Raw genomic sequence first — 24,423 nt, 5'->3', positions numbered from 1 at the left:
ACTAAAACAGAAACCACGTTTAATTAAAAATACGATTGGGGACCGAGGTAGCTTTTCTGAAGTGCTTGGCTACGATATACGAGTCAATGACGGGTCTAAACATAATTTTAAAAACCGCTATATAGTGGCTGCTTGATACACTTCCGGTTATGGGTGCAAGAGTCGTTGCAAATATAAATATACAAGTTTTTGTCAAAACAGCCCCAATCGCCAACTTTTGAGCCCGATGAGCGACTACAGTCTCTTGGAGTATCGATTGGCTGTCGATTGTTACCTCATTCGAGTACTACAACCTCTATATAGTGGCTGTTTGATACACTTCCGGTTAAGGAGGGCAAAAGTCGTTGCAAATATGAATATACAAGTTTTTTGTCAAAACGGCCCGACCGCCAACATTTGAGACCTATTCGAGTACTACAACCCCTATATAGTGGCTGCTTGATAAACTTCGGATAAAGGGGGTTAAACTCACTGCAAATAAACAAATCTTATGTGAAAACGGCCTGGACCGCCAACTTTTGAGGCCCGGTGAGCGATTTCCGAGTATCGATCTGTATTATTTTAGAATTCTTATTTTAACTCTAAAATTACCTTTAATATCCAAATTGGACATTAATGAAAATGAAATGAATATCAAATTAAAATCAAACGAATATCAAATGAATGTCAAATAAGTAACCAACATCACACTGCTAATTCAAAGCTGTATTCTGCTATCCGTTATTAATCGTTAGTAATATTGTCTCACGTAAAATTACCACCATGCATCTCCCGATTTTATATGCTCTAATGTCTGAAATTTAATTGCCTTTACATTATTGCTGCTAATTTGTTTGGCTACGCCTAGGATTGTCACAAGCCATTGCCGAAGTCACGAAAAGTTTCATATTAAGAATTACATAACTATCAGGGTTATTTAAAACTGCCCCAGTCTGAGATTGCTATAGAAGTCCCTTTCTCAAGCTTCTAATTATTAATCAATATCCAATTATTGTCCGTATTGCTTAAAGCTAAAACACTCAATTTCTCGTTTAAGCAGGGATGTAGGATATCCTAGAAAGGGAGAAAGGCAGGATGTTAAAACTTAAAAATAGTGTATACTCGTCTGAGAAATACCTGTTGGTAAAACTGGCTATTAGTATGTGGCTAATAATTTAGTGAATACTAACTTTCTTTGTATGCATAAAAACCAATGCGGTATAGGTACGTTAAAAAAAAACTAAAATAATAAAAAAAAAAACAAACCGAAATAGAATATAAAAAGAGTGAAAAGATCATAGATTGAAATATTACTAAGAGATGTGCTCGCTCACGGGCAAGTCATAAACGATTATCGCCAAATCATATACTCAACACACAACACACTTTCTCAACAAAAAACACAAAATAATTAACAGCTCTAATAGTGATTGTTATTAAGAATGCAGCAATATTAATGGCAATCTACATACAGAGTTATCACAACAGAGCACCGAATTCTACATAACATACAACTTCAGACACTTGGGTGTTTATATTTAGGCTTTAATTATTTGATATCATCATTTTCAAGAAGGTATAACCAGTTTGATACTAACACGTCCGGAGTGTTGATACTTTTTTCCCAAAGGACAATTTCGGCCTCCTGATTTGCACCGGCTCCAAGTTTTATTTGACCAATGATTTCATCACTTCTTAACTTCTCGTGATCATAAGTTGACACTGTTATACTCGTGTAAACAAGATCGTCCATTTTGGGTGATATAGAAAACGGGAAAGTCTCATCAAAAATGGGATCTGACGTGTTCTTTTTAGTTCTGGTCTGTTTTCGGGAAACAGATCGGTTAGGTTGATGTACCTCTACCTTCACGTATGGATCTGAAAAAAAGTTTATATATGAACTTTACTTTAACAACAGTTATAACCAAGCTAATTACGGAAGTAATATTTGATTGCGACCTAGATTCGAAGTATACATGCAACATTCGCTATTGATGTGATTAATAACTGAACAACTCTATTACAGACCGGAAACTCATCAATATAGTGTTTTACAGACGACCATTTATAAACAAATGTCATGCATACGTCTTTCACAACTGCTTAAGGATTATTTTTGAGAATGGCGTGCTTCTACGTCATATAACATCACATGTCTCGAACATTCAATTAGCAATATGAAACCATACAAAACAGACTGCTTATACCACACAGCTTGTAAATAATTAAGATTTACAAAACTGAACATCTTTGGTTGAATCAGGAAAACTGAGAAGACATCAAAGGTTTCAGCTAAAATGATTGTTTATCCTTTGTGTGTGTGGTTGACTTACTAGGTGTGTCAGGTTCTCAAGTTTCTTTAGTCACTTCATTTTACAGTGTCATTACTTTGTCAAAGACACGGTACTTACTAGCTATCAAGTATTCTTTACATCATCTCAACAAATGTGGGTAATTAAAAATAACCAAGACACAAGATCATTGTTTCACATAACTATTGAAACGAATTTAGTTCAATCTAACAAAAAATAAACAAAAGGATTAGTAAAAAATGAGTAATCAAGGGAACCGAGATACTAGCGGGAATCAAAAGAACGTATTCCTAGGTAAAAGACCAGACAAAAAAAAAAAAAAAAAAAAAAAAACAGACACACACAACAAAGAACATAAAATAAACCGTGATATTGCCATTTGTTAACACACTTTATTTTCTTATTTTTTCATTTGCCTAATGTCAAGATTTCTAGATTTAATCAGTTCGTTCTTTTTGTTATTATTACGCTTCATATATCTACGTTCGTGTTTAAGATTATCTGTAGATAAACTTGTATCTCAAACATGTATGTTCATGTATATGATGGTCAACAGATGAGTAGGTATCTTAAGCAGTCATGTATGATCATCTTTAAGATGGTCTGCTCATTAATTTGTATTTTATGTTTCAGATGGGCTGTAGATCAAGCATTTCTTACATGTATGTTCATGTTTAACATGGTCTGAAGATGAATGGGTATTTCTTGTCGTCACAATATATGCCCTCCTTGATTTTTGTCGAGTACAAATATTGATCCCATATAACTGAGTAGACAAAAGAGAATCAATTACTAAAACTAGCAGTGCTTTGTCACGAAATAAAAAGAAAAAAAATAACATAACACATACTGCTTTCGATCAAGGTCGTTAAGTGAGTGATTAATCTTCAGATGGAACTAAACATAAATGTTTTATCTTCGAGGGCTTCATAATTCTTTCATAGACTCGGTAATTAGAGCTAACAACATACTAACTTGTGGAGATTAAATCATTCCTTGGTCACCCCTTATACCATTATGGAAAGTGTCTAGATGAAGTATGACCAAGGTGGTTATTATCTTTTCTTAGCTTAGTAATGACTATGCAACATATTCTCTGAAACTACGAGACCAGAATAAAACAGAATTATAATATAGATGGTTGAACTCTAGGTCATTGGAACGGGAATTGGCTACAAAGCAAACGGCAGTCTGCAGTATGAAATAGGAAAAAAAACTTCAGTAATTCTGGCGCAGTTTAAGAACTCTTCATCACTTAAACGATCAGCGTATACATGTTAATGCTTTTCATTTTGTCTCATTTGATTATTATTCGCTTGAAGCTGAAATTTACGTTTTGTAACTTTACTATAAATCGACATGTATTGACCGAATTTAATATGCTGTTTAGAGGATTTTGAAACCCTACCTGGAGGTCCCGTAATTTGATGATGCGGAAGGCCTCGGGCTTGGTTAATGCCTACAATGATGGTTCCTTCCCGGGGTAGAAACTTGAGAGAAACCTCAATACTTCCGATGTCCTGTAACAATCAAACATGTTATTAGCCTGACAATTATGAGGAATCATTCCTTGTAATTTCTTTGTTGCGCATACTGAAGCAGAACTTCACGTAGACCTGTTTAATACATGGTTTTCAAACACGCTCATGATTACAGTACATACAAAAATCTACCTTGTCCTGTGTAAATACTGTTCGTTGAAGCAAAAAAAAAAACAATACAAATAAATGTTATGTTTGTTATTATTAAAGAATTAAGAAAGACTGTATAAAGACAAAGTACGACAACTGACGATGCATATTCATTTATTGTAATGAAAAACTTGAGCAAAACAAACAATTTACTGAAGATGAACGAATTTCGATAATGGGATAATTCTTTTCTTATTTGTTCCATCTCTATTTGTAATAAACTGATTTACAGAAAAAGCAAATTTATTTTACGAAGTTTTGTTTGTATTCGATAATTGCAGTTAAATAAAGTGAAAACATTTGAATAGTTTTTTTTCGGATATATTATATGCGGTACCGGTTCCTCCAATAGTGACGATAACCATCCGTCTCCGAAAGGGTTTGTTTGTTTGGGTTTAAAGTCCGAGCAGCAATATTTCAGCTATATTCAGACGATGAGCATGAAATGATGATGAAATGAAAAAGGGATGGGACACAAGGACAATGCGGTCGACAAATTTTGATTGCCACTGGAAATAGGGAGAGGTGGGTAGGGTCCGGCAATTTAGCCTCCTGTGGCGGAGCCCTATGGTTCCTACTCCGGGAGAATACCACAGTAGGGTTCTGTAACGTGCGATGAACGTGGTGGCATCTTTCCCAACACGGTGCACCACTATGGTTTGTGGTCAGGTTTTCCGTATTATAGCCTGACAACCCCAGCATGTAACACACCAGGGGTACCCCATTCCACCATCTGGGGCACACATCCCAGTTGCTCTGTTGGCAGAGCGCCCTAGCCCCAAGCTAGGGTTCTGAGCACTATTTAGTCGCCTTTTACGACAAGCTTAGCGCTGCTGCAGGCCTATTCTTTTAACACCCGGACCTGCACGGGGCTCTCCGAAAGGGATTTTACTGTCACATTGCAAAATTTGTCTTTTCCATTATATCCGATTTCATTTATTTCGGTAACGACTATTAAAGATTGATATTTTGCACCGGAAATGACACTATATTTTCAAAAAAAAAAAAAAAAAAAACTCCTTTTATAACATATAACGAATTGGGCACATGTGCGTTGTGCGGAATACAATTACATCTTGTAGTTTATAAATGGAATATTTGAATTTAATCCTTTTTTAACATATAACGAATTGGGCACATGTGCGTTGTGCGGAATACAATTACATCTTGTAGTTTATAAATGGAATGTTTGAATTTAATGACATAATTAAAATAACACTTGAAGTAAAAGTAAATATATTGTGTGATTACGACCGATTTTTTGCTTCTAGCACACACAAAAAAAAATTCTTCGACCATTGAACTTTTGATCACTCACATTTCCATAGAATATCTCTTTAATAACTTAACCGTTATTTCACGTCGAAATAAAAAAAAATAGTCTGGAAAGAAAAAAAAAAAAAACTAATAGAAAAACCGAACAATTAAAGACAAAACGTTTTGTTTCATTCAACGGACGATTCATTTTCTAAGAGACAAAAAAAAAAAAAAAAAAAAAAAAAAAAAAAAAAAAAAAAAAAAAAAAACACAAATCCAAAAACAAAAACAAAGAAAAACAAACCAAAACAAACTGCATTATGATGTTGGTATTCTGTATTACAGTGGTGAATACCAAGGCGATTGGTCGGCTTCAAGAAAAGTAAAAAAAAATATAGACGAGTAATTCTGTCGACACACAACAATTTTAGACGGAAAATAAAATGAGTTTCATCACAAGACGATTTCAAAGATTTCATGAGTCTCCTGAACTATACATACATGTACATGGCAGAACCACAGTAAATGTACAAGGCAGAACCACAGATAATGTACAGAGCAATACCATAAATATTGTATAGGTATAATATCATATATATTGCACAAAGCAATACTGTAGAAATTGAAATAAGATTCACATACCATCTGACAAGATATTGCGGATATCATTCAAAGTCTGCGATTCTTAACTTTCAAACCATACATTTCAAATTAATAATTGTGATATTGTGTACTAACCTCTCGATCTTTCATTCCATCAATATCCTTCCACATTCTATTTTCTGTCATTAAATCAAAATTGTCTAAACTAAGGTCCACTCGACCAAGAAATTCAGGAAGCTTTAAGTTTGCTTTGTGAAATATTTTGATGCGGAGTACCATTGAATGAACCTGTTCCAATGACAAAGAATGGAAAGACAGTTCTTGGTTAAAAACCGGGTTTTTAGTATGCTTGATCATATCCGTGGTTTGCTTCTGAATTTTTCCGGGCATTAGATACACTTTGCAATAGGAGTTGATATTATGATCACTTTTAGCGATACCACCTAAGTTCTCTGCCCGAATTATTGTTACTTTGAATATTCTCGATGCTGCTAGGAATTGAAAGGCGAATTTGAGTTCTCCATGTTCAGCAAGAAACTGTATTTGTGGAATTTGTGTTTTTGACAGAGAACCACAAGAACTTGATCTTGGCTTTTGTTCAATTTCAGGAGATTCATCGACCAATTGAGGTGAAGAGTGTCGCTTACTACTGGGAGATGTAGATCCAGGTCTTCTTTCGGGGAGAAGGCACGAACTTTGATTCTCATCCGGAACGTGTTCTGGTATTGATTCCTCCGAAGACACTGGTGACCCTTCAAGTCCAAACAAAGAAGAACGACGGCGATAATACTTATCCCGTCGTCCACCTCGTATCTGCAGACAATTTGACCTTGAAGGTGACAAATGATTCCCAAACAATCGATCGTGCTTAATATGATTGTTGTTTGCTGAAGGTGTTGTTACTACTACAGAAGGCATACAAGTTGTTCTTGACTTTTTTAAGGCTTCGAATTCCATTTTTGAGATATCGTTAAGAACTTCCGACTTGCATCTTACTTTTAATGCTTCCAAAACAAGTAATTTGTTTCTGTCACTATGTGTCAACAACCCTTCACTACCGGTGTGGAATAAAGATTCTTTCCTTCGTGTATGTGGACTCTGAGATAACGTTGTGAATCCAAAAGACGTTTTCGCTCGAAAATGCGGAAGAGACATTGCAGCTATTGACAGAGGATCTGCATTTGTTTCACCAGAGATATTTTCCAAGTAGCCCAATGATTGGGTGTTATCATTTTGCATTAGAATAGGTTTAACTTCATGTTTCGGTGACACTGGTGCAGATCTTGAAGATTCTACTTTAGGCACTGATAATCCAAGAACTGAACCGTTGATAGAGTTCCTTGGGCTAGATTTGCAGGACGCTATACTACTTCGTTGTGAGCTTGATCTATATGATAAATCATCCTCGAAAATTCCAAGTTCCGAACTTGCCCGTCTAGACGTCTCACCAGAGCCAGGTATGATAAAGTCTGGAATGTTATTTGGAGTAATGCCCCCTGGTATTTGATTGTCAGCTCCTTTTGACGTTTGATCGTTGTCATGTTGAACCATACGGCATTTAGTCAAGAACCAATCTTTTATGTCCTTTAGAGATTCCATTAAACAGCAGGATTTACCATATACATTTGGAATTTCGCGTTTGATCTAACTCTTCTTCAAACCTTTTCCTATAAAAGAAAGAAATAATCAATATTTTACCAAATGACGTGAGCTCTTTGTCATTTAAAACAACAGATACAATTCAAAATAGCGTTTATGTAAACGAACCAAAGAGGTTTAATCAACTTGTTACTAAGAGTGGACCAGTAAGACAATAAAATACGCTTTAATATTTGATCAATTTCCCCTTAAAACGGACTTTAAGGTGGGTTTATGGTCGTTGTTTCTCAAGACCTTAAAAACAAACTGGGGGCAAAGGAAGTACTAAAGCGCTATATATTCTATTACACACGCACAATTACATGGTTCAAAGAAGTGCGAATTTCAATACTATTTAGGATTGTGTTGATTTAGTTTGCGTGCGTTTTGAAACAATGAGTGAATAGTATTGTCTTGGCATTTTCACGAAGACCATGTTTTACATATGTTTTCAATGAATCAATCTAGTTAACATACAGACAACTGAATTAATGAATTGTAACTAAAGTACTCTATTCAATGTTTTCCTGCCCCGTGCAGGTCCGGGTGTCAAAAGAATAGGCCTGCAGCAGCGCTAAGCTTGTCGTAAAAGGCGACTAAATAGTGCTCAGAAACCTAGCCGGGGGCTAGGCGCTCTGCCCACAGAGCAACTGGGATGTGTGCCCCAAGTGGTGGAATGGGGTACCCCTGGCGTGTTACATGCTGGGGTTGTCAGGCTATAATACGGAAAACCTGACTGCAAACCATAGTGGTGCACCGTGTTGGGAAAGATGCCACGTTCCTCGCACGTTAAAGAACCCTGCTGTGGTATTCGATAGGAGTAGGAACCTTTGCGCTCCGCCACAGGAGGCTAAATTGCCCGACTTTACCCATCCCACCCTTTTTCTAGTGGCAATCAAAATTTGTCGACCCTACTGTCCTTGTGTCCCATCCCGTTTTTCATTTCATCATCATTTCATGTTCATTTTATCATCCGTTTCATGTTCATCGTCTGAATATAGCTGAAATATTGCTGCTCGGACGTTAAACCCCAACAATCAATCAATCTCTGTAGGCAAAGCGCCCTAGCCCCCTGGCTAGGGTTCTGAGCACTATTTAGTCGCCTTTTACGACAAACTTAGCGCTGCTGCAGGCCTATTCTTTTAACACCCGGACCTGCACGGGGCTAGATAGAACGAAACTTTCAATTGACGAAACTTTCAATTGTTGATCTGATCATTTTGATAAGTCCTACCAAAGTCGTCATGAGTCAAAATTGTTAGACAATTTCTCGTTTAATCTATTTCCCTTAAACGGCAAAATTTAACCAGGTGAGCGATTCAGGCTCCTGGGAGCCTCTTGTTTTTTTAAGTGTTCACTTGATTGTTACGAAGCTTTATGCAGTGTTAGATCGCTACATAGGATGTCGCGTATTGGGAGTGTGCGTAAGGAAAGTCATTTTGCCTAGATTAAATCCTATGCTGAAGCCGGTTGTTTGGGTCAGAAATATTCATAATTCGTTTGGGAGCTATTTTTATATTGAAATAATAGAAATACAGCACAACTAAGGATTAGATGAACAAAAAGTTTTAATATTTATTCATTCATCTTCGGTTTGCATACAAATCTTAAGTGGACATCTGTACAGGGGCCAGGATTAATAGTACCCATTTAAGATGACAAAACAGATATTAAGGTTAGACCATTGATGTAAAACGACAAATTACATATCCCATACATAAATATGAATATTCTTCAGTATTTACCAAGGAAACAAAATGGTGCTTAAATGGAAATTGAATTTTAAGTTGAAAAAAAGTTTTTTAAAACAAGTCTTGTGTACGATGCTGTCCCAGTAACCTTTCGTGCGCAACTAATCATAGTGCCAAACTTGGCTCTGGTACCAAAGTTTTTCTGGTCACTGTCGATTTGGAACTTAAGTGATCAAGAACTCCCAACAATAAATACTCGGTACGGCGCAAAGTTGACCTATCCAAGTCTTATTTATTGTAGAAAATATTCATGACTACCAGGAGCGGATCGAGGATATCAGCCTTGGGGGAAAAAAAGGGGGGGTGGCTTGATAGAACTTGAGGCCGAACGAAGCCAAGCTAGACAATTTTTGTGAATAGAAAATGTGAAAAATCAAGATTTCATGTTAATATTTTGTTTCACAATTTCATACGAATATGTCAGTTTTGGTCGAAAAGAAAAAAAACCAATTTGTAATTCTATCTTCGTTTATGAACGACCAAAATTGTGATGAAACAAAGGCAAATTAATATAATTGTTCGTCTCTATAATGACATGCTAGTTTCCATTCCTGGAAAGGTTATGTAAAAATTAGAATTTTGTTTTCACTCGACACACCTTATGTTTTGTAATTTTGTTCTTTAAACAGTGAAGGTAAAATCTTGACCTCAGAAGTTATGCTAATGATATGCCTTACCTTAGAGAGGAAAATTTCCTTAATGAGAAACCATTTAAAGCTCTCTCATAAAGTGTATTGACTTCTTCAGATATATACTCTATATATATAATAGACCCCACTTCCTCCTACTTATGAGTAACCATCATAAATGTGTTATTAGTTCTGTTTTAATTACAAGTCCACTACTATCTATTTCAGAGGGCATGCTTTTGTATAGATTAATCCAGAATTTAATTTCTGCTTGTTGCTTAGAATTAATTGTCAAACACGGAGGTAATATTTGTGGTTTAAGCCATCTGCGTTTAAGAATAAATGCTTTAGGCATGTATATTAGACAGTATCTAAACAATACTCGAGTACTTGGTACGTTAGAACCGATTAATATGGTCTTTGTTATCGTGAAGTACTGACATTTTCATTCTTAAACACAATATGATTCTTTTCGTACATACATGTAGTTTAAAACACATATAACATCTTATGACATCATATACCTATAAACGTTGATTTTCCTTATTTAATATATCGGTGGAAAATAGGTAACATAAAATTAACTAATTATAACATTTGTTTAACTCATGTAGACAATGGTTTCTACATGACCTTATCTATGTCTAGTTAACTAATTCTAATCAAGAAATTAGAGTTGCAAGAAAGGTTGTTAATACATTAACAAGATTGTCGATCAGATTTACTTATTTCCATTACGGTTTAGTTGGAGATCAATTATCAAAGTAATATCCACTTATCTGTATTATAGCTTTAGGTTTCTGTTATTTTAACATATAAACAAATATTATCTATTAACTTGTAAATCATTGTATATCTCTTATAATTTTTTTACTTTCACAGTAAAACACGTGATTTAGGGTTTTGATAAAATTTCTGTGAAGTTAAATTCAAAGAGTAATCAAGGGAACCAAGGTTATTGCGTTAGTATAGTATTATATATATATAATATAGTATTCCAAGTATTCAATACCTGTAAGCATAACTTGTTTTCGAAAAAAAATTACCTTATGGAGTGAATATAGATACATTGTGTAGATCAAGTATCTGCATGAAGAAAAACTAGACAATGTATTGATACAGGGAATGATTATAGTGTAACACGAGTTGAAAGAGTTTTTAAACAAATTTTAAGAATTTCAGGATTTAAATAAAATCTAGATAACACACTCTCAGTCGATAATTTGAATAAATTTTGGATGGAACCAAGTTCAGTAATATATGTTTCTTAAACGTACGAAAAAAGTGAACTTATTCTACTCGAAGCCGGCCAGTTGTTACCTATACTTTTTTCTTCAAAAGATGTTATGCATTTTGAGGAGTAATTCCAATTCCATTTTCTACTTACCAAAGTATTTGATGTATCGAATCATCAAACTCCTCGAGATCATTTGAGATATTGTCATAAACCATTCATTTACGAGCAGCATTGATATCAATTAAGTTGTTGCATATCAACATATTCTCTTACAAAACATTTTACTTCTAAAAATACTTCTTTTATTGAAATAATGTATATGTACGTGTTACCCTTATGGATAACGTAATAATCCTTTACGCACCTATAACAAATATGATTGGTGCATTTTATTTATGTACTTTTATTCACAACTCCTAATTTATAAAAAAAATCAGATTTAAAAAAATCGAACAATCCCTGAAGTACTTTGGTGATATTCATATGCATTACCAGATTGCACAGTCCAGTGAACATAATGTATTTGCAGGAAGCAGAGTGAAAAATTTAACGAGAATAATTCTAATTTAAACCATTTTAGAAAACAAAACATCATCAACAAAGTGAGATATGATATTCCAGGAAAAGCGTAAAAGACCCCGGGTTCAGCATGCAAGAGTTCTTTATATCAATTTAACATTTAATGTACAGAAAAAGCCCGCATAAACATGAACATCGCAATATTAAATATCATAGTTATATGATGTATTGACATGTTGGTGTTGTCAACGTTTTCGATGGCATTCGGATTATTGGAGAAAGTATTAATTATATTCCTGTCATAATAAAGTGGTTCAAATTAATGGATTCTCCTTAACAGTATGATTTTCTCCTACCGATCGAAATGCCCCGTGCAGGTCCGGGTGTTAAAAGAATAGGCCTTCAGCAGCGCTAAGCTTGTAAAAGGCGACTAAATAATGCTCAGAACCTTAGCCAGAGGGCTAGGGCGCTCTGCCCACAGAGCAACTGGGATGTGTGTTACATGCTGGGGTTGTCAGGCTATAATACGGATAACCTGACCGCAAACCATAGTGGTACACCGTGTTGGGAAAGATGCCACGTTCCTCGCACGTTAAAGAACCCTACTGTGGTATTCTCCCGGAGTAGGAACCATAGGGCTCCGCCACAGGAGGCTTAATTGCCGGACCCTACCCACCTCTCCCTATTTCCAGTGGCAATCAAAATTTGTCGACCCCATTGTCCTTGTGTCCCATCTCTTTTTCATTTCATCATCATTTCATGTTCATTTTATCATCAATTTCATGTTCATCGTCTGAATATAGCTGAAATATTGCTGCTCGGACGTTAAACCCCAACAAACAACAAACAAACAAAAAAAAACCGATCGTATTTGTTAAAAAAAAAACACGAGTTACATGTACAGTCGGTAGTGTAAACTTCCATTCTTGTACATTGAATAATACGAGTTAATCATACTTTTCTTTTGTAATAGATTTATTTGGGCATTGTATCTCTTCCCTTACATTGACTACATGTCCGAAATGATACAGTTAACTAAACGATCTGGTGGTTACTTTATATATTTCTATGTATATATATTTTCGAAATTTTTTTAAGCATGTAGGTTTTGGGATACTCAAACGACATTTATGCAAATGAAATAAAGGAGTAAATTAAATAATCAAGCTGATTTTTTAGTATGTTGAACCTAACAAAATAAAAAAAAATTGTTTTTAACTTTTACTGAATACAAAATGATGACCTCAGTCTTATCCATATATCTGTTCATTAGGTTTCATGAAAAAAAAAAAAAAAAAAAAAAACATTTTTCAGCACAAAAATCAATAACCATATCCCTTAAAACAACACGACCAACACCATAAGAAACCAAACAAACAAATTTTATTCGTATGACTCAGAAGTGGTATATGACACTGATAGATATTATGATCGAATTTTCAAATCATTCTGAACCAACCAGGATGCTTTACAAAAAAGTCTTAATGTATGTGAACCTGCAAATCCATGTTTTGAAATATTTCCTGTTAATATCAGATAGAAACAACTATAAAACAAATAATAAAACAATAAGCAAGTCCCATCTTTCTTTAAAATAAATCTAATTAATTGTAGCAATCAAAATTTGACATTTGATAACAAGTTCCAATACTCACTGACAACAATTCTATGAGACGTTTTTTTCTATTAAAATCTGCAAATACCGTGCATTAAGTGGGTCTATAAATAGAGAAACAAAGCGAAATAGAAACAGAGAAAGTCATTTTATCAGTCAATAAACTAGTTCCTAATGGACGTGGTTGCACAAATAAATAAATGTTTATTATTTACGCCCTTACCACAATGAGCAAGGATTCATCGCTATTCTTATCACGTTCAAGTCGAACTCCAATCGTAATAGTCGAGGTGAATCAATACTGGAATGTAAGAATGAGAAATACAACCATTTAATTAAGTAATGCGAGTAAAAAAATATTCTGTGGGAATAAAAATTGGGGTAGGCGACATTTATAAACAGACAAAAATAGAAAGCAAATTAATGTTATTTTCATTTATACCATTTAATGAAAACAATGACTCTTTAATAAGTATGTGTATCATGTAACAACGTTTTTCACCCCACCGTCCTATACGATATAAAGAAAGATTTTTATGCAGGAGTGTAGTGATGGTTTAAATTAACATTCGGCGTTACGTTTCCATTTACATTATGTTACACCAACTACTTTTCAAAACATATCACGCTCCCATTATTATACAATCGTTGCTTTTGAAAACAAAACCCACATAACCTATGAATTATTAGTAATGTATTTTTTAGAAAAGCAATTTTTTTATTGTATTCACGCAAAAATGTAATATACGCCGATTTGATGTTCTACCAGTTCATGTCCTCTGTTGAGAACTGCTATTGCCCCGTGCAGGTCCGGGTGTTAAAAGAATAGGCTTGCAGCATCGCTAAGCTTGTCGTAAAAGGCGACTAAATAGTGCTCCTAAACCTAGCCGGGGGGGTGTGTGCCCCAGGTGGTCGAATGGGGTACCCCTGGCGTGTTACATAGCGCAAACCATAGTGGTGCACCGTGTTGGGAAAGATGCCACGTTCCTCGCACGTTAAAGAACCCTACTGTGGTATTCTCCCGGAGTAGGAACCATAGGGCTCCGCCACATGAGGCTAAATTGCCCGACCTTACCCATCCCCCTCTTTCCAGTGGCAATCAAAATTTGTCGACTCTATTATCCTTGTGTCCCATCCTTTTTCTTTCATTTCATGTCCATTTTATCATTCTTTTTATCTTCATCGTCTGCATATAGCTGCTCGGACGTTAAACCCCAACAAACAAACATACAAGAGAACTGCTATTACTTACCTATTGCCCCGTGCAGGTCCGGGTGTTAAAAGAATAGGCGTGCAGCAGCGCTAAGTTTGTCGTATAAGGCGACTAAATAGTGCTCAGAAACATAGCCGGGGGCTAGGCGCTCTGCCCACAGAGCAACTGGGATGTGTGGCCCAGGTGGTGGAATGGGGTACCCCTGGCATGTTACATGCTGGGGTTGTCAGACTATAATACGGAAAACCTGACCGCAAACCATAGTGGTGCACCGTGTTGGGAAAGATGCCACGTTCCTCGCACGTTAAAGAACCCTGCTGTGGTATTCGATAGGAGTAGGAACCTTTGCGCTCCGCCACAGGAGGCTAAATTGCCCTACCTTACCCATCCCCCTTTTTCCAGTGGCAATCAAAATTTGTCGACCCTATTATCCTTGTGACCCATCCTTTTTTTTTTATTTCATGTTCATTTTATCATCCATTTCATGTTCATTGTCTGAATATAGCTGAAATATTGCTGCTCGGACGTTAAACCCCAACAAACAAACAAACAAATTACTTACCTATTAATTATTGTACAGTATTTCTAACATGGCATCAGAATTTACGATTATGAAGCAATTGTGAAAATCCTTCAAGAAGACAAAACCGATTACACCCCAATTAAAACATAGGGGACATCCTTGGAGAAGACAAAACCGGTAACACCAATATAACAAAAGAGGAAGACCAAAACATAAAAAAAACACACACAAAGAAAACAAAGAGTATTAATTATACAAAACCGGGGTGAACACGGTTGCTCAGGAAAGATAAACAGTTTCTGCTCATTTTTGCTGTTCGTTGAAATTAAAGTTTGGAGAAGAGAAACTGCGTCTTCGACAGTAAGAGGACATAAACCGTATAAAAGATAAGCATTCCGAAGCTAGGGAATATGTTGTAAACCTAATTTAGATTTAGACGCATTAACTGTTATTTAAAGTGCATCATCCGAAGAAAACATCAATACTTCTGAGTGTAAAGTGAAATAAAATGCCTCATCAGTCAGCAAACCAGTTAATGTCAACAAGGCAATGATGATTTTAAGCTAATTGCATCTTTAGTTCAATACAAATAAGAATAAAGTTTACACCAGAGGATTGTTAATTCCGATAACTTCCACTTTCACTCCTCATATGGATATAATGACTTTTCTTATGTAACTCTCAGATTTAAATTACCAATACTAAACACTGGCAAACAACCAGCCACAGTGGCATTATAAATAAAGGACTATGCAGAATAAACCTGAAACATTATTCCTTTATGAGGAGTTGTATTTTAACAAAATACACTTGCATGCCTGACGTATTAATAACTTCTGAATAAGACAACGTTTGTTGAATCGTAAGATTATGTTGAAAGGTTCTTTTTCTCAAAGGATTGACAAGTCGCCTTCTTCGTTTCCCAATCTGTTGTTCTTAGACAATTAATTGGAATTAAGACAAAATATACTTCGCATACCAGACTGATTAGTTCATTGATTTCCTAAGAATACGCAAAAAAAGGTTTTAATGGATATTTTAGTAATATCTAGTAGTAAAAGATCAACGTTTTTAGATGTTTATTTTTATTTTATTTTGAAGAATTCTGTGTGTCGTTCAAATTGTCAAAATTTCAGCTTTTTAAAATTAATAAATTCAGCACATTATAAAGAGCGGGGCGAGCATACTTTTGAGTTTCCCGTAATTTATCAATCGATTTTATTCATTTTGCGGTCAATATCATAAATGAAGACAGGAGTACTAAAATGCTGAAAGTTTTTTTCGATTCAATTACCATTGCCACGTGTTTATAATGAAGAATAAAAAATGATTTATTTTAAATTAAATGAATTTTATTAAAGATGTAAATAAAAAAAGACAGAACCCATGAAAGTATAGTTGTACGTTAAGATTTTACGTCTAAAAAATTTTTGTCTAATACTTCTTTACGACGATTTTTGTTTGATACTTCTTTACGTCGAGCCCCGTGCAGGTCCGGGTGTTAAAAGAATAGGCCTGCAGCAGCGCTAAGCTTGTCGTATAAGGCGACTAAATAGTGCTCAGAAACCTAGTCGGGGGCTAGGCGCTCTGCCCACAGAGCAACTGGGATGTGTGCCCCAGGTGGTCGAATGGGGTACCCCTGGCGTGTTACATGCTGGGGTTGTCAGGCTATAATACGGAAAACCTGACCGCAAACCATAGTGGTGCACCGTGTTGGGAAAGATACCACGTTCCTCGCATGTTAAAGAACCCTGCTGTGGTATTCGGTAGGAGTAGGAACCTTTGCGCTCCGCCACAGGAGGCTAAATTGTCCGACCTTACCCATCCCCGCTTTTTTCAGTGGCAATCAAAATTTGTCGACCCTATTATCCTTGTGACCCATCCTTTCTTTTTTTCATTTCATGTTCATTTTATCATCCATTTCATGTTCTTTGTCTGAATATAGGTGAAATATTGCTGCTCGGACGTTAAACCCCAACAAACAAACAAATCTTTACGTCGAAAAACAAATAAAAACGAAGGAAATTAATCTTTTCACGAACAAAAGATGGAAAATTCCAAAAAAACGTTTTCTAAACTCGAGTTGTATTTTACCGGTATACGAGAATAAATGCACTTATAATTTTACTCATAAAAAGACAATTTTAGAACCACACGTAAGTCAAGAAGTCAATACTGATGTTGTATGTAGGCAGTATGGTAATTCGAGATATTTACTTAAGATGTCATAAAAAAAATAATAATTGCAAAGGGAAGTCCCTTGTCTCCAAATTCAAGGACAAACACATGATTTAATGGAGTATGTTATTGAATATCTAAAACTAGGAGAAGCACAATTTATATAACACATATGATATCTGTCTGGCGTGGATTAAAATGAAAGAAACCAACCAATATTTTAACACTGCTAATTACATGATATTCATTGTAGACTGTAAATACAAAAAACTGATTCAAGAGCGATACAATGAATTATTTCAACAAACTTTGTGATCACAAACATGTTACAGTCATGTGTATGTTTTTCAGTTGAACTGCCTGCTGAGACGTAAGGACAAAATTGTTAAAACTTGTCGCTTAGAAACGAAAAAAATATGACTTTTTGTCACAGAAGTGAATGGTTAGTACCATTATCCATACATTGTTGATACGGTTTAAAGATACATGTATGTTTTTATAATGAGACAAAATGGCGATTCCTTCGTCAGTATCATCCAAGCAAATGTCTGAAGACAAATCACTTCTACGAAAACATTTAGCCCCGTGCAGGTCCGGGTGTTAAAAGAATAGGCCTGCAGCAGCGCTAAGCTTGTCGTAAAAGGCGACTAAATAATGCTCAGAACCTTAGCCGGGGGCTAGGGCGCTCTGCCCACAGAGCAACTGGGATGTGTGCCCCAGGTGGTGGAATGGGGTAGCCCTGGTGTGTTACATGCTGGAGTTGTCAGGCTATAACACTGAAAACCTGCCCCTAAACCATAGTGGTGCACCGTGTTGGGAAAAATGCCACGTTCCTTGCACGTTAAAGAACCCTACTGTGGTATTCGATAGGAGTAGGAACCATAGGGCTCCGCCACAGGAGGCTAAATTGCCCGACCCTACCCACCTCTCCCTATTTCCAGTGGCAATCAAAACTTGTCGACTCCATTGTCCTTGTGTCCCATCCCTTTTTCATTTCATCATCATTTCATGTTCATTTTATCATCAATTTTATGTTCGACGTCTGAATATAGCTGAAATATTGTTGCTCGGACGTTAAACCCCAACAAACAACAAACAAAAACGAAAACATTTAAAGCAAGTGTGACCATGTTTGCACGCAAAACAAAAAAGTCGGCAAACAGTCGGATAAAGTCAAATCCTGAAGCCGCCATTGAATTATGAATGCAATGTTTACCCTAGAAATAAATTTTCATTGAAATCCAACCATGTTGACATTTTGTTGATTTCGGCGGCTTTTCGACAGAATCTGAAGCCGCCATTGAATTTAGAATACCATGTACACCCTAGATACTAATTTTTATTGAAATCGAACAGCGTTGAAATTTTGCAATGTGGCGGCCATTTCAAAATTTCGAAACTTGCCTGCAAACCCCCTGAGCACGCTTGATTTTTCACCCATCAATCGAATAAACGGCATGGAAATTGAACAATATTGATATTTTGCCGTTTTGGTGGCCATTTAAAAATAGGGGGGCTTTCTTAGATAAAATATATCTGTGATGTCAGCAAGTCAACTCAAATTCCGAAGCCGCCATTGAATTTAGAATGCCATGTTCACCTTAGTAATCAAATTTCATTGAAATCGAACAATGTTTGCCGATTTTGGTGGCCATTTTGAAAAAAAGGTGACTTTATGACAAAATCTGAAGCTGCTATTAAATCTTTTATGTCATGTTTAGTCAAAAAATGAATTTTCATTTGAATCGAACAATATTGAAATTTTGCCGGTCATTTTGAAAAAAATAAATTGCGGCGTTCTACAAAAGAAAATTACGCCTATGATGCCAGCAAGTCAACAACAGCTATTTGAGTAATTTTCATTCAATTAAATAGTTCCACTTATTTTGTAGATTTTTCATTCTTCCGGATTTTGATTTGGCGGCCACTTTGAAATCGGCAACCATTTTGAAATTCCGGAAGTTGTTTGCACACCCCCGAGCATGCTTGATTTTTTAGTCAAGTTTGGTATGAATCGAATAAATCGTTTCCGAGAAATCGCCAGGATGTCTTTACGTACAGAAGACAACAAGTTAGTGCTTGCAAGTCGCATAAGTCCCCTCACGTTCCAAATGGCACCAGGACCCAAAATTTTGAAATCTGCATATAATCTTAAGGTAAAATACCAAGTTTAATAAAATTTTGATGAATTTAACACTTTTATTCCATTGAAGAACCTTATTTTGGATGGCGGCCATTTTGAAAAGACAGCCATCTCAGATATTTCGAGTCTGTTAAATCACGCTTAGATAGTTCTATATATAATCAGTGTGATAAAGATGTCTCAATCAGTATTCAGTTAATTGCATAATATTGTAGATCTCATCAAACTCCACCATCACACCAATTTTTAAGTTCCTGGCCACCTAGATTCCGAGATATTGCAATGTCCTATATTATGACCTATTCCCCTTTTCCGCCGAAGCTTCTCTTCATTCAAAATTGTTTTAGTTGTACGCACTAAATTTAATTAATTAATCAATAACTAAGTTAGTAAATTAATAATACAGAAGAAACCATGCGAACACAATAAGTATAATAATAATAATAATAATAACAATAGAAAGAAGAAGTAACGGGGCAAAAACAAACAAGTCACAACACTTTGTTTGTCGATTTAATTACATGCAGTATGTTATACTTAATATTTGTCTGTCCTTTTGTTATTACTTTAGAAACACAATCTTGGATCAACCTAAGATTACGACATAAGTTATTCAAACACAGTGTTTGATGGATGTTTTAATAACGATTTGCCTTAAATCAAAGTAATACGTAATTATGTAATGTCGATGCATTTAAAATGAGTAAAAAATCAATAAGTCATTAACAAAACAAAGATTAATTTCATACATCAAAGTATAAAACAAAGAACTACGTCAAAAAATTAGTTCGCAGTTTTCCCTAGGTTGGAATTGTGGTGGGACCACATTATTTTGTTTAAATATATAAACACCCGAAACACACTTTCACAAGCACTAACAGCAAAAACAACAAAGTATAGAAATCAGGAAGAACATATACCTATTGAACATTAAACCACCTTCTTGACTAAAAAAGTCAGTTTCGCAAATCGATGGGAGGCAAAACTTCTTTAATGTCAATCCTCAACTGAATACAAAATCTAAGTCATCTTTCCTTTTAAAAGGGCACATCTTTTCTCAAAAAGACAAATAAACCAAAGTACGTTTAGTTCCAACTGATCTGTCTTCAAACTTCCATTTGAAAATCAAGAAATCATAACAGATGAAAGATTCCGTATTGTAAGGTTTCGATGGAGTTCGATATCTTGTCTGAGAAGGTGATTTCTCTATTATTGATATAATTAAATTGTATCACACAGAATGCTCATGTCAATGTTCATCATCTGTCTTGGAATGTTCATAGAATTCAATACATATACTGCAAGAATTTTCCCATTTGTCAATCAGGATTTGCAAAAGCTAATGCCTTCATACTTGTAAGAATGTATCAAGTTGATTTAGAGGAAAATGGTATTACATGATTTATGTAATGCATGCATCATTTACTGGATACTGATTCTAAGATTTATCAATTGTTGTTGCCTTGAATTTCAAAATTAGAATTTAGTTTTCGAAACATCCGTATTAAGTTTTGTTGTAATTGTATATTTGTTTACAACGGTTATGAGTTTGAGACACTGACACGACGACGACGACCAGAGGATTTGAGTCAGACTAATAAGTGTCAACTGATACAAAAGATAGATGCGTTAGAAAGTTATGTCAACATGAGCGAGGATAACAAATCTCGATAGAAATCTGTATCATTAAAGGTTCTTTGTAGTATATCACGACAAATTATATCTAATACAATGTGTCTGTCTGGCACGTGTAGACACATTTTGTAGAATTATTTGATGTTACTGTATACGAGGTACAATAAAAAGAGGCAATATAAATATTCCAAATGCAGTTAGTAATATATTCTTCAATATTCAGGTTCAGACAAAACAATAAGTACTATAAGTACATAACCCTACTTGCGCCTGTTCACTGTCAGGAGATGCTGGTTATTACGGTGTCTTTTTTGTCGTTATTTTACCTTTTAGTTTAATTTGAAAAAGTGTCATCTTTCTGTTACTGCATATTTTGTTACTTTTTTACGGGACATTTTAGAGCTTACTTAAAGGTGTGTTCCCCCGTGCAGGTCCAGATGATAAAAGAATAGGCCTGCAGCAGCGCTAAGCTTGTCGTATAAGGCGACTAAATAGTGCTCAGAAACCTAGCCAGGGGCTAGGCGCTCTGCCCACAGAGCAACTGGGATGTGTGCCCCAGGTGGTGGAATGGAGTACCCCTGGCGTGTTACATACTGCCCGATCTTACCCATCCCCCCTTTTTCCAGTGGCAATCAAAATTTGTCGACCCTATTATTCTTGTGACCCATCCTTTTTTTTTCATTTCATGTTCATTATATCATCCATTTCATGTTCATTGTCTGAATATAGCTGAAATATTGCTGCTCGGACGTTAAACCCCTACAAACAAACAAACAATTAAAGGTTTGTTTACATTTGTTGAAGACATTTAGTGACTTCTGAAAATATTTACTAATTTATTTTTAGGTTCTACGCTTGTGCATTTCTTGCGTTTCACCATATGTGTTCCATTTCTATGGTTTATGACACACAGTGTAACTGAACTTAACATACAGTTGAGAGTTTACTATTCAACATGTTTGTAGTATACAGTTTTGTTAAGATTTATTTTTCCACCCCCTTTAACAACTAAAAAAAGTACCACGATAATCGATTCGAATTCATTATGTAGTGAAAATTATCCCTTTACATATACTTTTAAACTTTTCAATTATCATATCATATTTATCAGACTCAGACTGATGTACTGACGAATTACTTGATAATAGTTGTCTAACTAATTAAGTTAGATTTGAAATGAAGGCATTGGATTCAATCGGCTTAAATTTTGATCAGTGTAATTGATTCCACAATAAAAAAAATCACAAAATCAAAACATACGAATAAAAAACAAGAACATAAAAATGCAACAAGAACTTAGTTGCCTGTAGAATAATTCATTCGTTTATTAATGCTCCATGATGACAAATATGTTAACAACATATACTCAAGGACGAGTGAAAAAAATCACATCAAAAGTTAAAAGAAATGATGACGTTGTCAAAATTACCATATAAAAATATTATTAGTAGAAAATAAATGAACCTTCAAACCTTATTAAAGATGGATTTACCTATAAATGAAATGTTTTCTGCAATATTTGTTAAATCGCTCCATATATTTTTGGCGATTTATAACCGATAACATGCATAATACTTTCAATTTTAATGTTAAAGAATGTTATTATAGATTTATTATTATAGTACGATTCAATAAATGCAAAATGTCGAAGAGTGAATGATAGAAAAATTCAGAAACATCAAAATCCAAGCCATTGGCAAGAACGCAAAATAAGGAAACAAAGACGATTTACATTCACAATGTAGCGAAAAGAATGAACTAAAATTCCAAATAAACACACTGAAGATAAAGAAAAAATCATGAAGTATATAAAAAAGAAAATATACTACTTATTTCACAATTCGTGCGTATTACTTAGTTCGAAATTGTAATCAAGTTTCCTTACCTACAAATTATGGCTTTTTTCAATATTTCATACAAAATGCAAACATGTATTCATTTAGCATAAAATCGAATAGAGAATAGAGTTTCAATCAATTCTTGGAAAGGTATTGGATATATATGAAAACTCAAATACAATATACCGAAACACGAGCAATTTCAATAATTTAAAGCGGCAGATATTTAGAATGTTTTAGCACGGTATATTAAAATTGTGGTTGAAAAGAATATCAGGGATCATAGTTCTAAAACAAAATAACGGAAACATGACATATGCTGCCATAAATGCGACAACGTAAATCTATGAGAATTTTAAGTCATACTATAATAGGAATTTGCATGTTATTCTAAAAGAATAAGACTTAACTAAATGAACAAACGAAACGCAAAGATAAAAAAAACACAAAGGAACAACTTTCTCTACATCTCTCTATGTTTGTATGTGCATGTATGTGGTTATGAGCGCACCCGTGTGTGACAGAGAGAGAGAGTTCCTTTACTTACCTTAAAAGATCAAAGGAATATGTTTACTATTGTGATAAAATGGTTGCATTATCCACAGAATCTCCTATTTACATGTCTGTAATTCCAGTATATTACTCCACAAAAAATCCCTGTTCAAGCTTGGTTGAATCTCAATGTTTTCACATCATACGAAAGGCCCGGTTTTGCCCAAAAACTAATATTTTTTATTTCAATTTTCAATAAACCCTGTGTTGCCCAGTGGCAAAAATTCAATTTATAATCTCACCAATCTCTAACATTTCCTACCTCATCAGAGGATTCCATACATTTCTCATATAACGTCGATACAATCCCTTCCCTTACCACACAGGAGATCATTAATGGAAAATATTAAAGCTCTCCTCAGCTTTATGAACACAAGGAGTTATCTGGCAATAACTAATAAGTAAGTCAAGCAATATTGTTCCCTCCCACTGATGACTTTTTCATTCGAACATCAATGAGAATTTGTGTTGCGTATGATATATTTTGTATTAGGGTAAGGTTTTTAGCTTGAATACTCAATCCATTTTTGTCGTGAGAGTTGATGTTTCTCCGAAGCCTTAATGGTCAGTTTATAAACTAAAGACCATAATGTCACACAGCTAAAATGTATCTTTACTCTAAAAAAGTGAGAAATCAATAAGTAGAATAGATGATGAAGTCTGTACGTTACCTCTCTTCAATTGTTCAATTAATTTAAAGAAATTCAATGATGCTGTATGTACGGTTTTCAATCACATTTTAAGATATATTGTATTTAATATGCATTTTCCATATCCCAAGAGTTAAATCTTAATGGACATTAAGAAAGAAATATTGAAATTTAATCCCGAGCAGTTGGTAAAATATTTAACGATTCTATTCGACAGAAAACGACTTCATTACCGACATAATATGCCTGAAGGAAGATTTCTATTTACTTTAATATGTTATTAATAAATGTACAGAAGAAGCAATTTAATCGGCAATACAAGGAGTTGGTAACAATTTAATTACAAACTTAGAACGAAGACGCTTGAGCATAAAAAAAAACCGCACACATTTTTCATGTCCTAAGATATAATGATGTCTACGAAATTTTGTAAAAATGCCATGAAGAGCACAATGCTTAT

The 24,423-nt window shown here is 34.9% G+C and overlaps 1 protein-coding gene across 6 annotated transcripts; it reads right to left on the bottom strand.

Annotated features, from left to right (window-relative positions):
• Positions 1-1,508: 1,508 nt before the first annotated feature.
• Positions 1,509-23,785, bottom strand: LOC148622105 (uncharacterized). 6 transcript variants are annotated; one of them, XM_088571669.1, is made up of 4 exons: positions 23,576-23,785; positions 5,978-7,509; positions 3,700-3,811; positions 1,509-1,857 (listed from the first exon to the last, which is right to left on the bottom strand). In XM_088571669.1, the coding sequence occupies exons 2-4, from the start codon at positions 7,439-7,441 to the stop codon at positions 1,529-1,531; spliced, it is 1,905 nt and encodes a 634-aa protein (XP_088427795.1). In that variant the 5' UTR covers positions 7,442-7,509; positions 23,576-23,785; the 3' UTR covers positions 1,509-1,528. The 6 variants fall into 6 exon arrangements, with proteins under 6 accessions (XP_088427795.1, XP_088427800.1, XP_088427799.1 ...); XM_088571674.1 differs by lacking the exon at positions 23,576-23,785 and adding an exon at positions 23,309-23,562; XM_088571673.1 differs by lacking the exon at positions 23,576-23,785 and adding an exon at positions 22,809-22,861.
• Between the last annotated feature and the right edge of the window lie 638 nt (positions 23,786-24,423).

Source organism: Perna viridis, chromosome 3, assembly GCF_037379345.1.
Source record: "Perna viridis isolate PV_CMFRI_1.1 ecotype Kerala chromosome 3, ASM3737934v1, whole genome shotgun sequence".
NCBI classification, from domain to species: domain Eukaryota; kingdom Metazoa; phylum Mollusca; class Bivalvia; order Mytilida; family Mytilidae; genus Perna; species Perna viridis.
The sequence above is the reverse complement of the archived record's forward strand: the minus strand, read 5'-3'. Positions and strand labels throughout refer to the sequence as shown.

What these genes read in the sequence shown, in the direction of transcription:
- LOC148622105 (XM_088571669.1), bottom strand. Translation starts at nt 7,441, where the DNA reads ATGGAATCTCTAAAGGACATAAAAGATTGGTTCTTGACTAAATGCCGT. An exon ending in ATGGAATGAAAGATCGAGAG is followed by an intron (nt 3,812 to 5,977) that starts GTTAGTACACAA and finishes TGATTGTTACAG; the next exon opens with GACATCGGAAGTATTGAGGT. An exon ending in TCAAATTACGGGACCTCCAG is followed by an intron (nt 1,858 to 3,699) that starts GTAGGGTTTCAA and finishes ACTTTTTTTCAG; the next exon opens with ATCCATACGTGAAGGTAGAG.